At 44.1% G+C, this 12,421-nt stretch overlaps 5 protein-coding genes across 6 annotated transcripts; 3 read left to right on the top strand and 2 right to left on the bottom strand.

The window, feature by feature from the left end:
- Window positions 1-69: 69 nt before the first annotated feature.
- Window positions 70-1,183, bottom strand: LOC120443819 (60S ribosomal protein L7-2). The gene is made up of 3 exons (XM_039623161.1): window positions 1,059-1,183; window positions 344-992; window positions 70-273 (listed from the first exon to the last, which is right to left on the bottom strand). Exons 1-3 carry the CDS (start codon window positions 1,067-1,069, stop codon window positions 160-162), a joined length of 774 nt encoding a protein of 257 aa, XP_039479095.1. The 5' UTR covers window positions 1,070-1,183; the 3' UTR covers window positions 70-159.
- A 487-nt stretch (window positions 1,184-1,670) lies between these two features.
- LOC120443816 (large neutral amino acids transporter small subunit 1) lies at window positions 1,671-6,081 on the top strand. Of its 2 annotated transcripts, none has more exons than XM_039623157.2 (8): window positions 1,671-1,773; window positions 2,306-2,568; window positions 3,230-3,425; window positions 3,636-3,738; window positions 3,794-4,061; window positions 4,768-5,092; window positions 5,162-5,286; window positions 5,350-6,081. In XM_039623157.2, the coding sequence occupies exons 2-8, from the start codon at window positions 2,363-2,365 to the stop codon at window positions 5,621-5,623; spliced, it is 1,497 nt and encodes a 498-aa protein (XP_039479091.1). In that variant the 5' UTR covers window positions 1,671-1,773; window positions 2,306-2,362; the 3' UTR covers window positions 5,624-6,081. The 2 variants fall into 2 exon arrangements, with proteins under 2 accessions (XP_039479091.1, XP_039479092.1); XM_039623158.2 differs by lacking the exon at window positions 1,671-1,773 and adding an exon at window positions 1,807-1,945.
- LOC120443817 (PI-PLC X domain-containing protein 1) lies at window positions 5,802-8,380 on the bottom strand. The gene is made up of 3 exons (XM_039623159.1): window positions 6,750-8,380; window positions 6,409-6,682; window positions 5,802-6,349 (listed from the first exon to the last, which is right to left on the bottom strand). The coding sequence occupies exons 1-3, from the start codon at window positions 7,678-7,680 to the stop codon at window positions 6,112-6,114; spliced, it is 1,443 nt and encodes a 480-aa protein (XP_039479093.1). The 5' UTR covers window positions 7,681-8,380; the 3' UTR covers window positions 5,802-6,111.
- Window positions 8,381-8,763: 383 nt separating this feature from the next.
- Window positions 8,764-10,401, top strand: LOC120443818 (zinc finger protein OZF). The gene is made up of 2 exons (XM_039623160.1): window positions 8,764-9,345; window positions 9,402-10,401. The coding sequence occupies exons 1-2, from the start codon at window positions 8,833-8,835 to the stop codon at window positions 10,290-10,292; spliced, it is 1,404 nt and encodes a 467-aa protein (XP_039479094.1). The 5' UTR covers window positions 8,764-8,832; the 3' UTR covers window positions 10,293-10,401.
- A 1,215-nt stretch (window positions 10,402-11,616) lies between these two features.
- LOC120458226 (nuclear protein 1) lies at window positions 11,617-12,404 on the top strand. Its single transcript, XM_039645808.2, has one exon. The coding sequence runs from the start codon at window positions 11,774-11,776 to the stop codon at window positions 11,981-11,983; it is 210 nt and encodes a 69-aa protein (XP_039501742.1). The 5' UTR covers window positions 11,617-11,773; the 3' UTR covers window positions 11,984-12,404.
- The last annotated feature ends 17 nt before the right edge of the window (window positions 12,405-12,421 follow it).

Here is a 12,421-nt window from a genome sequence, read left to right as displayed (position 1 = left end):
ACAGTAAACTCACGGTACAGTCTATTTGGCCATCTATTGGCTTCTTTAAATAAGTACAATCAAAGAGTATATGTTTGTATATAGATGTGTATTGGGCTTAGCTACAGAATGGGTTATAGAGGTTGAACAATCACTTAAAGGTTTACTAGGCTAGGGTCTCTACAGGCAGCGGGCAATCAATTCGTTGATGGCATTTCCACGATCGCCGTATTCGCCACCGCGTTTGTAGGAGACGGATACCTTTTTTTGCCAACCATTGCTGGGACTGGACAACTGCAAAGAACAAGAACCAAATGACAGCATTTAGATAGTTGTATAAATTACAAGAGAAGAGTAAACTAACCGTGAAGGCGCACAGGAACTCATTGACAGCGGAGAAGTTCGGACCCACTGTGCAGATTTCGTGGATTATATCCTCCAGACAGATAACACCCTTGTTGCCCAGCTGTTCCTCCACCATGGTGTTCGACTGGATGGCCGTCTTCTTGCCCTCGATGCGGGCGAAACCCTTCTTGAAGACCAGCTCGCGAATGGAGCTCAGCGAGGGATTGCCGTAGACTACAAAGGGCTCGATAACGCGCAGCAGCAACTGGTTCTCCTTGGTGTTTTCCAGGAAGACGGCGTTGTGGCGCGAGCCCATGCGCAGTGTTCGGAATATATCCGCGGTGGTCTTGTCGAAGATCTTCTTGCCCGCATGGCGCATCACGAAGAGCAGTTTGGGATTGGAATCGCCGGCAGCCTGGGCACTTTGTTCGGTGACATTGGTGCGCAGAATGGTTTGCTTGATGCGCTTGGCCGTGCGCTCTGCTTTTAGGTAGCCCATTACGAAGGATTCGGCACGCCGGAACTTGTGGTGATTTTTGCTGGCGGTCCTCTTCTTGATGCGATCATTTCTTTTCTGAGTAACCACAGATTCATCCTGGAGAATTCTCCTCTTGCGATGCTTCAGCACCGATACTGTTTTGCCGGGCAATTTGTTGGGCACTGCGTATCTATGGGGTTAAATTATAGGGTCAAGTCTAAGATCAACACATTTGTATCGTTCTTGAATCACTCACTTGTCTGACATTGCTAGTATTTGGCTTTTTAAACGCAGTAAAAGAAAACACGTGCAAGCACCAAAACAATAACTAAAAAGGATAGAGGTGGTCGCAGGCCGATAAATGCTCTGCTATCGATAAGTGATTAGTGCAACAGCTGAGCGGGTTTCGTGGTGAATAGCTAATATATTTGAAATTCAGGCGGAAATTTGTTTTACAAAATAATATTTAACTTAAAACAAAACTTAATAGTTGTGCATTTCGATTAATTTATTTATAACTAGTATTCAAGGGGATTCCTTTCAAGTATATTTATTTGTAAGTAACCTTTCAACATCAAATTGAAAATTGATTTAAAAAATCAAAACTTATTATAAGAATAAAAAAAGAATGCTGAAAAAAATTCCTTCAGTCATAAAAACATAACATATGATTAACACGCATATGATACCAGCGTCGTTTTTGGAATTACTGATGAATTATTGATGAAAAAGTTCTTCAAAGAGCTGGAACTGCCCGACGAATTACACACACGCACAGCAGACACTCAACATACACCCACATATGGCGCATACTCTCTCTCTCTACTCTCTCGCTCTCTCCATATCTTACTCTCACTTTTTAGGGTGGAAATTGGACATTGCGTTAATTTTAGTATGAAAATGCCGGTCTCGATGCCAACGCACAGTCGCTGTTCGCAGTCGAAGCGGTTTTGTTGTGTCGCGCGCTCGAGGTAAAATAAATCGTGTTTTGCGTGCGCAGTCGATGGGGCTAGATAAACCAAATTAATCAGCTAAACTGCATTCCAAAACCTTGCGAATAACGAGAAGCCGAAAAACGAGTAGCGAAATTGGCAGAAAAACTGCAACTCTGCAATTGCAAATTTCATTGCCACGCGTCGTAAGGTGATGACGAAATCGTGAAAATTGGCACGCGGCAAAGGCGTCACCATGAAAATGGAGCTCCCTAATAGGAAGCTACGCACATCACGCCAACCCCAAATCACACTACTTTAAAGCTCCATGCTGTGAATCGAAGATAGTGCTGGTGTCACCGAACATAATTAAAGTTTATGTCTGACAGTGGGAGATTACCTTTGGTTTTGGTGCCAGCAAAGCAAAAAACGGGTCTTCAATAGCAATTAGCAACTAAAAATAACAAAAACACTAGCATTTGTTTACAATTTGCGCAACACGTGCCAAAGCCTCATTTGCTGATACTGATAGTAAAGGCTGAAGTACTTAAACATTTGCATCTCATTCCAGTGGCGATGTGCGATATTCGGCACTAGAGGATAAGCAGAATCCCACAGTCCAGCCAACATGACGGACAGATATGCCAATGGAGTGACCACCAGCCTGGTCGAGCCCACAAATGGATGCGCCGCCTCAGAACAGCCCGGCGATGGAGAGGAGAAGATTGTCCTCAAGCGGAAGCTAACACTCATTAATGGAGTGGCCATTATAGTGGGCACCATCATCGGATCGGGCATCTTCATCGCTCCCACGGGAGTCTTTCTCTACACCGAGTGAGTGGGGCGGGGGCGGCAAGATGGTGATTTGCCCACAAATGCATGTGTACTGTATACACATACTCCTTAATTCAATTTATTCACAAAAAGGTCAATTTAACTGTTAATTAATGGATAGATTGTCGCAAACATTCCTTTAGCGCCAATTAAGATACATTTATTAGTTCTCGATTTTCCTCGAAGATTCACCCTTGAAATTCAGCGCACATATTGCGTCAGCTTTAAAGTGTTTCTTTTTTTTTTTTTTTTAGCGAATTGCCTCCAGTTACAAGAATAACGTCAATAAGGCGCGCCAAACATTTAAATTATTGATAAGCGGCACGAAAAAGGCGTGCGTCATAAACTTAAGGCGGCTGCGAAAAGTTTCAGGAAGTTAAATTAATAATTTAATGTCTGGAAATATTATATTCAAATGTTAAATGTTAATTCTGCACTCGTTGTTTATTTATATTTTGCTTAATTACATGATGTTTTATTATTATTACTTAAAAATATAGGCAAATAATTCTTATACTAAGAAATTAAGAGATCTGAACTTTAAATTTAAAAAGAGATTTTAATGGCTTGCACATGCATTTCTTAACCATATTTGTTTATATACATACATACACCTAAATTGTTTGTTTACCCATTTTGACTTCAATGAATTGTATTTCAGATCCGTGGGAAGCTCCCTCTTGATTTGGCTGACCTGCGGCATTTTGTCGACAATCGGAGCTCTTTGCTACGCGGAACTGGGAACATGCATCACCAGATCTGGCGGGGATTACGCCTATCTGCTGGTGTCCTTTGGGCCGCTGGTGGGATTCCTGCGGCTCTGGATCGCACTGCTCATCATCCGGCCAACCACGCAGGTCAGTTCCGAAGGCTTATCAATTGAATTACGGAATGTTTATTTGTCTTGATTGATGGATGGGTTGAATGGGTTGTTGATGCAAATCAATAGAAATTTATTAAGGGGCGGCTACCTTCGACCGGAATTGAATTCAATTACGAGGAGAACAGCTTTCTCCAATAGAAACAAATAGAATATAGGATTTACAGTTTGCGTACTTTGTTTTCAGACCATTGTGGCTCTAACTTTTGCCCACTATGCGGTCAAGCCATTCTTCCCGGAATGCGATCCTCCACAGAATGCGGTGAAACTGCTGGCTGCCATATGTCTGAGTAAGTAGTAAGTTAAACCATCGTCTCACCATTAAATAATTAAAATTATTCCCAGCTCTGCTCACCACAATTAATTGCCTGTCTGTGAAGGTGTCCATGAAGGTGCAGGATGTGTTCACGGTGGGCAAGCTGCTGGCCCTCATCATGATTATCCTAGCCGGACTGTACTACATGGCCACTGGCGAGTTGGAGAACTTCAGCCATCCATGGGAGGGCATCTACACTACCCGCAACATTGGCTACGCCTTCTATTCCGGTCTGTTTGCCTTTGGCGGCTGGAACTACTTGAACTTTGTGACGGAGGAGCTGCAGGATCCATACAAGTGAGTGCTGGTGACAAAGACAAATGGCTGCCAAAGTGGTGTGGGTCGGTCTTATTTGTTCCTCTTATTCATTCCTTTTGCGTCATGCGCAGGCAGCAACAAGTGGAAACTTGTTGAGCGTCCTTGATGTCATGGCTCCCCGAATACCGCCCGGTGGGTGGGATGCTGCCTCATCCCTAACGAATTCAATTTGCAATCAATTTAAGTGCTACAGCTCCTCCTCAGCCAAGTGGCTTTCTCGCTGAACAGCACGTTCTTCATCACACAGAAAGAAATTTAAAGTAAAGGGCATGCGGAATCTTTATTCTAATTTCCAGAAAGCCCTTGGATTAGTTATAGTTCTAATGTTTTTAGTTATTACAAACATATTATGTATTTTCGGGTATAAGCTAGATTTTTCTGTATTGTCGGACATCCAAAACGATTTTCTGAAAACTTGTTAATGTTTTATTTTCGAATTGAACATCAATCTGAAATAGTGATTCACCCTTAATGCATCCGCAGCTTATTAGTCATTACCCGTGGTAAAGATAGAATTTTTAACCAGACTTTCATTATGAACAAAACATGTGGATGTAAGATAGATATAGATATATATCAATAGCATGACATGACCATTTATTTGTCTATAGTATATATTAGTGGTATTTATTATTATATATAAATGTATAAATCTAATCTCCCTCTTTGTTTTCTCATTCTGCAGGAACCTGCCGCGTGCCATTTGGATAGCCATGCCCCTGGTCACGGGCATCTATGTTCTGGTTAATTTGGCCTACTTCGCCGTGGTGAACAAACCGGAGATGCTCAGTTCACTGGCCGTGGCAGTGACCTTTGGAAACCGTGTGTTCGGACCGCTGGCCTTCATGGTGCCCATTTTCGTGGCACTGAGCACATTTGGAGGCGTCAACGGAGTGCTCTTCACCTCGGCGCGTCTGTTCGCCACTGGAGCTCAGGAGGGGCATTTGCCCAAGTTTTTCCAGCTGTTCCATGTGAAGCAACAGACTCCCATTCCCTCCCTGATTTTCACAGTGAGTTGGCACCAGCATTTTGCAGTTTACACAAGAATTGTGTACTGATATTACCACATTTTCCCACAGTGTCTGATGTCTCTGCTCATGCTGCTCACGGATAACGTCTACCAGTTGATCAACTACTTCAGCTCAGTGCTCTGGCTCTCAGTGGTGGCCAGCATAGCCGGGATGTTGTGGCTCCGGCACAAGAGGTGGGTAATCCAATGCACTTGTTGTTCAGTAAGATTGAGTAACCCAATGTGTATTCATTCCAGGCCCGACTTGCCCAGACCCATTAAAGTCCATATTGCGCTGCCCATTATCTTCATGGTGAGCTGCGTGACACTCGTACTGCTGCCGAATCTGGAGGAGCCGCAAAATCTGCTGATTGGCATCGGCATAACCCTGGCTGGCATTCCGTTCTACTACGCCTTCATCGCCTGGAAAAACAAGCCCAAATGCTACGGACGGCTGTCCAATTCCGTGGTGGAGATTTGCCGGGCCGTCTTCAATACCACCATTATCGAATCGAATGAGGCGATTAACTAGGCCTACATACATACATATGTACCACACGGTTAAACTCGTGCATTTAGTGCAAAAACACTCAAAATTGATATTCGAAAACACTGAAAACTTGTTAAATCTTTAACAGTTTTGAGTAGTCCCCTGTCCCGTTTGTATGATATTTTAGCATTCCTCACCACGAAATTGGCATATATTAGAATTTAGTTTTATCGTACGTTCGTATTTATTTCAGATAGCCCCTCAGTTAACAGGTTTTACAAAACCCCAGCCTTTTTGGCCTACTTCCCACTAAAGCTTACTTACTTTACAACAATCCGATTTCCTTTTTTAACCAAATGAGGAAGCGATTGAAAGCGCTTATATGGGAACAAACTACAAAATGTGACATGTTTAGGGAAGCTACACAGCAGTACAATAAGGAGCATATTAATGTTTAACTTAACCGCTTAGCAAATAAATGTATTATTGCAAACTCGTTACTTTGACTTCTACGAATCTATGATCCCTATCTACATATAAATCTTACGGGCGTTATACTCAATAGCCGTTTCCACAAGAGTAGTGCCCCTTATGAAATCCGCCGCAACTATATTCGCATTCGTGCCCAGTTCATTCCGGTACAACTGGGAGATACGCCAATTCACGTTATCGGCCATCTTGCGCAGTCCACCGATCTTGTCCAGAATGACGTCCCAGGTCTCCGGGGTCAGCTCCGCCATATCGGACACCGGGCGACTGGAGAACCGACTGTGGGAGTAAAAACCAATTGATGTTCTATCTTATCATTTAGGTGTAGCTCCACTTACGACACATCGAAGTCATTGATGTTGCGCAAGTAGGTCTCCAGTTTGGCCCACGTCTGCTTGTTTCCCCAGCGCTGCTCCACGGACCCGAACAGGACATCAGGGAACTCCTCCACCATGCCCTCATGGTCGTAGGCGAGGAAGACGTTCTGCTTCCGGGCCCAAATGTCCCGCAGGGATGCGCTCCAAGTCAGCGAAGGATGGGCTATCAGATCGTGGAACTGATCCCGCAAGTAGCTGATGAGCAGGCGGTGAACTCCAAGCCCTTTCCCAAAACCTAAAGCAAAACGAAATATATAGTGCTCCAATAAGTGGGTATAACTAAATAGGGCTGCGATCCTTACCCACTGGGAACTCCTTGAGTCCAAAAATGACAATCTCGTTGGTTTCGTAGACAAAGTCCCGAACCTGATTGATCACTTCCTGCAGTGGACGTTGTTTTGTGATCCCGTGATAGATGAAGAACGGGTCGGGCGAGTTCCGGTAGTAACCCACGCGTATGTCCAAGTAGCGGACTCCGTGCATCAACTGCCCCCGGATGTCGTCGTCCTGGGTGAGAGCATACTTGGTCACCAGACTTTCTCGCAGAAGCGGATCAAAGTTGGGACGATATGAGCCGGAGTCGTGGGTGCCAGGAATGAAGAGATCTCGCAGGCGCATCTCTCCTATCTTGGACTTCAGATCGTTCATCCAACGAGGGAATACTCTGAGGCAGGTTTTGGCCAGGATACTGCCCTGTGCATTGATGTAGCTGGCCCAGAATCCGTAGCAGTCAGTCTGCACCGTCACATTCTGGGACAAGGCATAATCAAAGGGTAATCCCGTGGTGAACCACTGGGTCGTCAGGCCCTGGCTTGGCTGAATGGCAGCCACAACCTCGGTGGCTCCTCCATTGGCCACCCAGTACTCCTGCTCCACCTTACGGGTGGCCGTCTTGGTATCCGGTCTCGCAGTGAATCCACTGATGGGCACGTAGCTGGGAGACCCATCGCCGGAGCCACTTCCCTCCTCGCTGGGAAAGGCCGCCAGCTGAGTGTGTTTGCGCAGGAGCTGGGTTTGGAAGCTGAGTGCATCCTCCCTCGTCACGAGCACTTGGTCACCCTTGTTCGCCGGCGCATTGCTCCACGAGACCTCCAGGAAGCGCTTGCGGGCACTGATGGTCAGCCACAGCTTGAGCGTGTTGGGATTCTCGTAGGATTCGGTCTGTGCCTGGCCCTCCTCCGTCCAGGCGGCAAGGAGCATCAGCAGCGCAAGGCGTACAACTTTTCCCACCATATCGCTCTGATTGAATTACCCTGCTGATACGCGGTGATTGCAACTGACGCTAATCGGCGTTTCGGAATCAGAGCAGTAATATAAACACGACACCCCGAGAGATCAGATCATCAGAGATCGCATCAACCGTTCGCGTCGAGAGCTCCACACTCAGTGAGCTGCGACCCAGACCCCAACTAAGGTGGCACAGGTAGATCTTATCTAAGTGTATGCTTTTTATGGGGCTCCAGTAATAAGGGAAAATGGGAAACCGACACGGGCGAGCTTGGCGAGAAATGTCTGTGTAACTTAAGCTAAATTTCTATTTACTTTGGGATTCCGGGTAATTAGACTTTGCTAACCGGAGGATTAGGTTTTAGCATTTACAATGACTGCGTAAACAGAACATTTGACCGCGATCCGAATCCGATAAGAAATTTGAACAATAGTGGGTGGGTGGGATGAGATTCTCAGCAATGTGCCTATTATAGAAACATATTTATTCGCACTCGACTTTAATTGGCAGTGTAATGTAATGTTCGTTGGCCTTTGGTAACTGGTAACTCGGAACACAATAAATAAATGTCCGGAGGTTAAGCAAGCGTATTTCCTATAGGAAGCTAAACAATGGATGCGTTATGATTTGATTAAACTCCGCACCGACTAATAAATTAATGCAAACTGCGACCGATCTGTCCGTTTCTGACATTCCGAATCCAACGTCGCCTCTCAACTGAAGCTCAAATGCGCGACCAGAACTGAGCAGAGCTTATTAAAGGGGACCTATTATTTGTTTAACTCTTCCACTTTCCCTGTAAGCCGCTGATAATTGAGTGTCAAAATTTAAATAAACAACTCAATTCCTGCTATGTGTGTTTTATGTTCTGTAAAGTTTAACTGAAGCGTCAAATTTGTAAATCAAACTATTGTATCGTGCACTTTTTTAAAATAAAGTTTCTCTAACTTGTTTTAAATGTACTTTAAGTGCCTTTATAAATACAACCAAAACTTAAAAATTATTTCAAATTCCCATTTTAAAGTAACGGACGAAAAATACTAGTCAGTATTTTAATACATCGTACCGCTTGCTGGTCACACTGCTGAACAGCTGCACTAGAGAAACATTTGTTTATTTTGTTTATATCGAGTGTTTGCATTAACTAAGCTGCAGAAATGCTGCACGCACCGGCAATGCAATCCATACCCACTCTGCACCAGCCGCTGCACTCCAAGGTATCGAATTACCTGAACAACCAGCGGAGAACCGGACAGTTCTGTGACCTGCTCCTCGAACTGGATTCGGATGATTCCCTCAGCTTGAGCGTCCATTTCTGCGTGCTGGCTGCGCAGAGCCAGTTCATCAACACCAATCAGAAGCAGCAGCAGTTCTCCATTCACAATCCGCTGAAGATCACCATCCGGAATTTCAGCTGCACCCAATGCCTGCACACAATTGTGGACTTCTTCTACGAGGACTTGGTTTCCGTGTCCAAGGAGCACGAGCTGCACTTTCGGGAGCTAGCGCAAATCCTGGCTGTCACAGAACTACTGAATCTCTACCAGTTGCAGCCCTTGGGCGAGGAAAAGGAAGCCACAGAGATCACAGCACCTGGAGAGCCGCAATCAAATCCAGAGCAAGCTAAGAAAGCGGAGGCTGTGTTCGAGAATCGACAGAGTTACTTCAAGGTGGATAATATGCCATAGAGCCACTTCTGTATCTTATATTCGCCTTTTCCTTAAAGCTTAAGAATCCGCGAGCGGTAAAGTCCAGCAGCAAAGTGAACTACTGCATTGGCTGTGACTACAAGTGCTACCAGGTGCAGAAAATGATCGAACACATGGGCAGCTGTGAGCCGTCCCATTTGACCTGCTCGCTGTGCGAAGTGGGCTTCCTGGACTGGCGGGAATACGACACTCACCTCCGCCGGCACTCCGGTGATCTGCGTAAGCCCTTCTTTTGCTTGCAGTGCGGCATCCGCTTTAACACCCGAGCTGCGCTGCTCGTCCACCAGCCCAAGCATTCCACGGAGACGCCGCACATTTGCCCCCATTGCGGCAAGGGCTTCAAGTGGAAGCAGGGCCTGAGCAACCACATCCTGGTCCACAATCCCGAGAAGCAAATGCTCTGCGACGTCTGCGGCTACAGCACCACCCACATGAAGGCCCTCAAGTCCCACAAACTACTGCACACCGGGGAATTCTTTGCGTGCACAGTTACGGGCTGCAAGCATCGAGCCAATCGCAAGGAGAACCTCAAACTGCACATTGAAACGCACAAGCAGGGTCGTGATTTCATTTGCGAGATCTGCGGCTGCAAGTTCAGCCAGAGCAAAAACCTCAAGCGTCACGCCTTGAAGCACACGGAGAATGGTCCGAACCGCTACAAGTGCCAGCTGTGTGGATTCAGTAGCCATCGCTCCGACAAAATGAAAGAGCACGTGCAGCGGGTTCACACGGAGAAGGCGGTGCAATTGGAGCTCTCGGAAACGGTGGATAGTAGCTTTCCCGATGACTTTGATCTTCCCGTGATCGACACGTCACCCAAGAAGAAACCAAAGGATGTTAAGAGCAAGACTAAAAGGAATGTAAATCCTGACAAGCGACTGAAAACACTACTGCCCAAGATTGAATAGGAGCTAAACGGAAGTTTACTACTGAAACCTACATATTTAACAAGAGATTTGTGAAAACCAACTTTCATATATGTACATATTTGAGCTACCGAAAAAGTATCGTTTTAAAGCAAATGTCAGTTGTTAATATTTATTATAATTGGTAAATAAGTAACTGTATCAGTAAATTTAGAAAAATTGAGTAGAGGGATCTCATGTATTGAATTCCAAAATTACAAAATTGTATCTAGAATATTCACGGTAAACTTTGAAGCCGTAAAAAAAGAAGAATCGAGAAATTTCAAGATGGATTTTCTATAAACGAACAGTAAATAAAGAGGTATATTGTGGCAGGTTCTTAACACAACATTGTTGAGACCGTTCTATCTTATCTAAGAAGGTGACTACGATCTATTGCGTCGTTTCCAGACGAACTTTCAGAACGAATACCAGCCAAATGACTAACTAGAGCGATAGTTAGCACCTTATCAACGCCAAAAGGCTGCGTAACATTTGTTTATATAAAATCCAATAAACCAAAACAAACTAAAAGCTCTTCGCTTTTCAAAAATAAACAAATGCGTTGCTGGTGGGAGGGAACTGGGTCAACCAATCAGGTTCTAATGCACCAAAATAAATATCCATTATAGGCAGTAAGTTGTAGATATACATAGTTGGTTTTCTATTCAAAAATATTTTCTAAATTTTAATATTATACAAAATTGTTTCTGAATCTATTACGTTTTATTTAAAAAATATTTCTGAGTTCTCAAAAAAAACTTATTTTGAGCAGTGTATTTGGGGATCATCCAGAACTTATGCTGCATTTAATTCTATGTTTATTACATACACAAATAATCAAATGCAGGGTAACTGCACTTTGGGGGTCTTTTATTGAGGGCCAAGGTGGGCGGCTGTTACATAACACTCGGGGAGACGTGTGTATTCTGAAAATTTAATTATTAAAATAAATGGACGAGGCAAAATAATATGTTTGCCGATTTCTGTTTTTTTTTTTTTGTTTACCGCGCACTTTGTAAACAGCAAAAAATTAAATTGCGCAGCAAAAATTGTTAAGAAGGCGCTCTCTTGAGCACAAAAGGGTTGTCAGCGTGAGTGACTATGAATTTTAATCAGGAAAAGCAGTTTTACATAAAAATGAGTAAAGCTATTAGGGTAAAATTAAATAGAAAGTACTGACAAAATTAAATAAGTTTATTAACTATGGGTAAACAACAATTTAATGCCTTTCTAGTAGTTTCTTAAGCAAAATCCGGCAACTCTGGCGGAGAGCGAGCTTTTGATGCGCAACAAAAAGCTTTGCCGCCTATAAAAGCCGCTGCTCGGCCGAAAAAAATTCAATTCCGTTCGCAACTCAGCGAAAAGTGAACCAAAAAAAAGCAGTAAAGAAATCCGGAAAGCAGCCTGCAAATTTGCAGAGAAAAAAAAAAGCAGAGAATCAGCCAAGAACGCAGTTAGTTTTGCAACTTTAAATCGCCATTATGTCTGAGGCCCACTTCGATGAGTACGAGCACTACAACTTCGACCATGACAAGCACATCTTTTCCGGACACAGCGGCAAGCAGCGCAACAAGAGGGAGGCTAATGAGCACACCAATCACTTCGATCCCTCCGGTCATTCCCGCAAGATTTTGACCAAGCTGATGAACACCAACAACAACAACAAGAAGGCCGCCGCCTGCAAGAACTGATGCAGGGCATCGACGGGGGCGGTGGAGCAGGAGAAAAAGAAGTAACGGGGACACGTTGAAAGGAGAAACGAAATCTTCGAATTTAAAAGGAAAGCAAAGGAGAGAAGCAGAATAAGAAGAAGAAAACAGCAGCAACTTTGCTGGAAGGAAAGAAAGAAAAACAAAAGCCAGCTGGAAATACACATTGCATTTGTGTTGTGCATTGGCTTTTCATGCGGCGCTAAACTTTGTGAACGTTATAATAATTTTATTTCGCTTATAATTTCACAAACACAAAAAAAAACAACACTACTCTTAGCTTCTAATATATTCCTAAACTAATTCAGACTTGCAAGTTTTAGTTGCTAAGCATTAGAGCGTTTCAAATTATGAAGTTTGATTTAGGTATTACTTATAAAATAAAGAGAAAACCAAAACTGAATCCAATGGTCAGTCTTC

The sequence above is a fragment of the Drosophila santomea genome, chromosome 2L (assembly GCF_016746245.2).
Source record: "Drosophila santomea strain STO CAGO 1482 chromosome 2L, Prin_Dsan_1.1, whole genome shotgun sequence".
NCBI classification, from domain to species: domain Eukaryota; kingdom Metazoa; phylum Arthropoda; class Insecta; order Diptera; family Drosophilidae; genus Drosophila; species Drosophila santomea.
Note: the sequence above shows the minus strand (reverse complement) of the source record. Positions and strands in the feature narration are given on the sequence as shown.

Bases quoted from the DNA above. Each gene is read 5' to 3' on its own strand.
- LOC120458226 (XM_039645808.2), top strand. From the start codon at position 11,774: ATGTCTGAGGCCCACTTCGATGAGTACGAGCACTACAACTTCGACCAT.
- LOC120443816 (XM_039623157.2), top strand. From the start codon at position 2,363: ATGACGGACAGATATGCCAATGGAGTGACCACCAGCCTGGTCGAGCCC. The intron at 2,569-3,229 runs GTGAGTGGGGCG...ATTGTATTTCAG, and splicing joins GGAGTCTTTCTCTACACCGA to ATCCGTGGGAAGCTCCCTCT. The intron at 3,426-3,635 runs GTCAGTTCCGAA...CTTTGTTTTCAG, and splicing joins TCATCCGGCCAACCACGCAG to ACCATTGTGGCTCTAACTTT.
- LOC120443817 (XM_039623159.1), bottom strand. From the start codon at position 7,680: ATGGTGGGAAAAGTTGTACGCCTTGCGCTGCTGATGCTCCTTGCCGCC. The intron at 6,683-6,749 runs GTAAGGATCGCA...GTTTTGCTTTAG, and splicing joins ACTCAAGGAGTTCCCAGTGG to GTTTTGGGAAAGGGCTTGGA. The intron at 6,350-6,408 runs GTAAGTGGAGCT...TTACTCCCACAG, and splicing joins ATCAATGACTTCGATGTGTC to TCGGTTCTCCAGTCGCCCGG.
- LOC120443819 (XM_039623161.1), bottom strand. The intron at 274-343 runs GTTAGTTTACTC...TGTTCTTTGCAG, and splicing joins AGTTCCTGTGCGCCTTCACG to TTGTCCAGTCCCAGCAATGG.
- LOC120443818 (XM_039623160.1), top strand. From the start codon at position 8,833: ATGCTGCACGCACCGGCAATGCAATCCATACCCACTCTGCACCAGCCG. The intron at 9,346-9,401 runs GTGGATAATATG...TTTTCCTTAAAG, and splicing joins ATCGACAGAGTTACTTCAAG to CTTAAGAATCCGCGAGCGGT.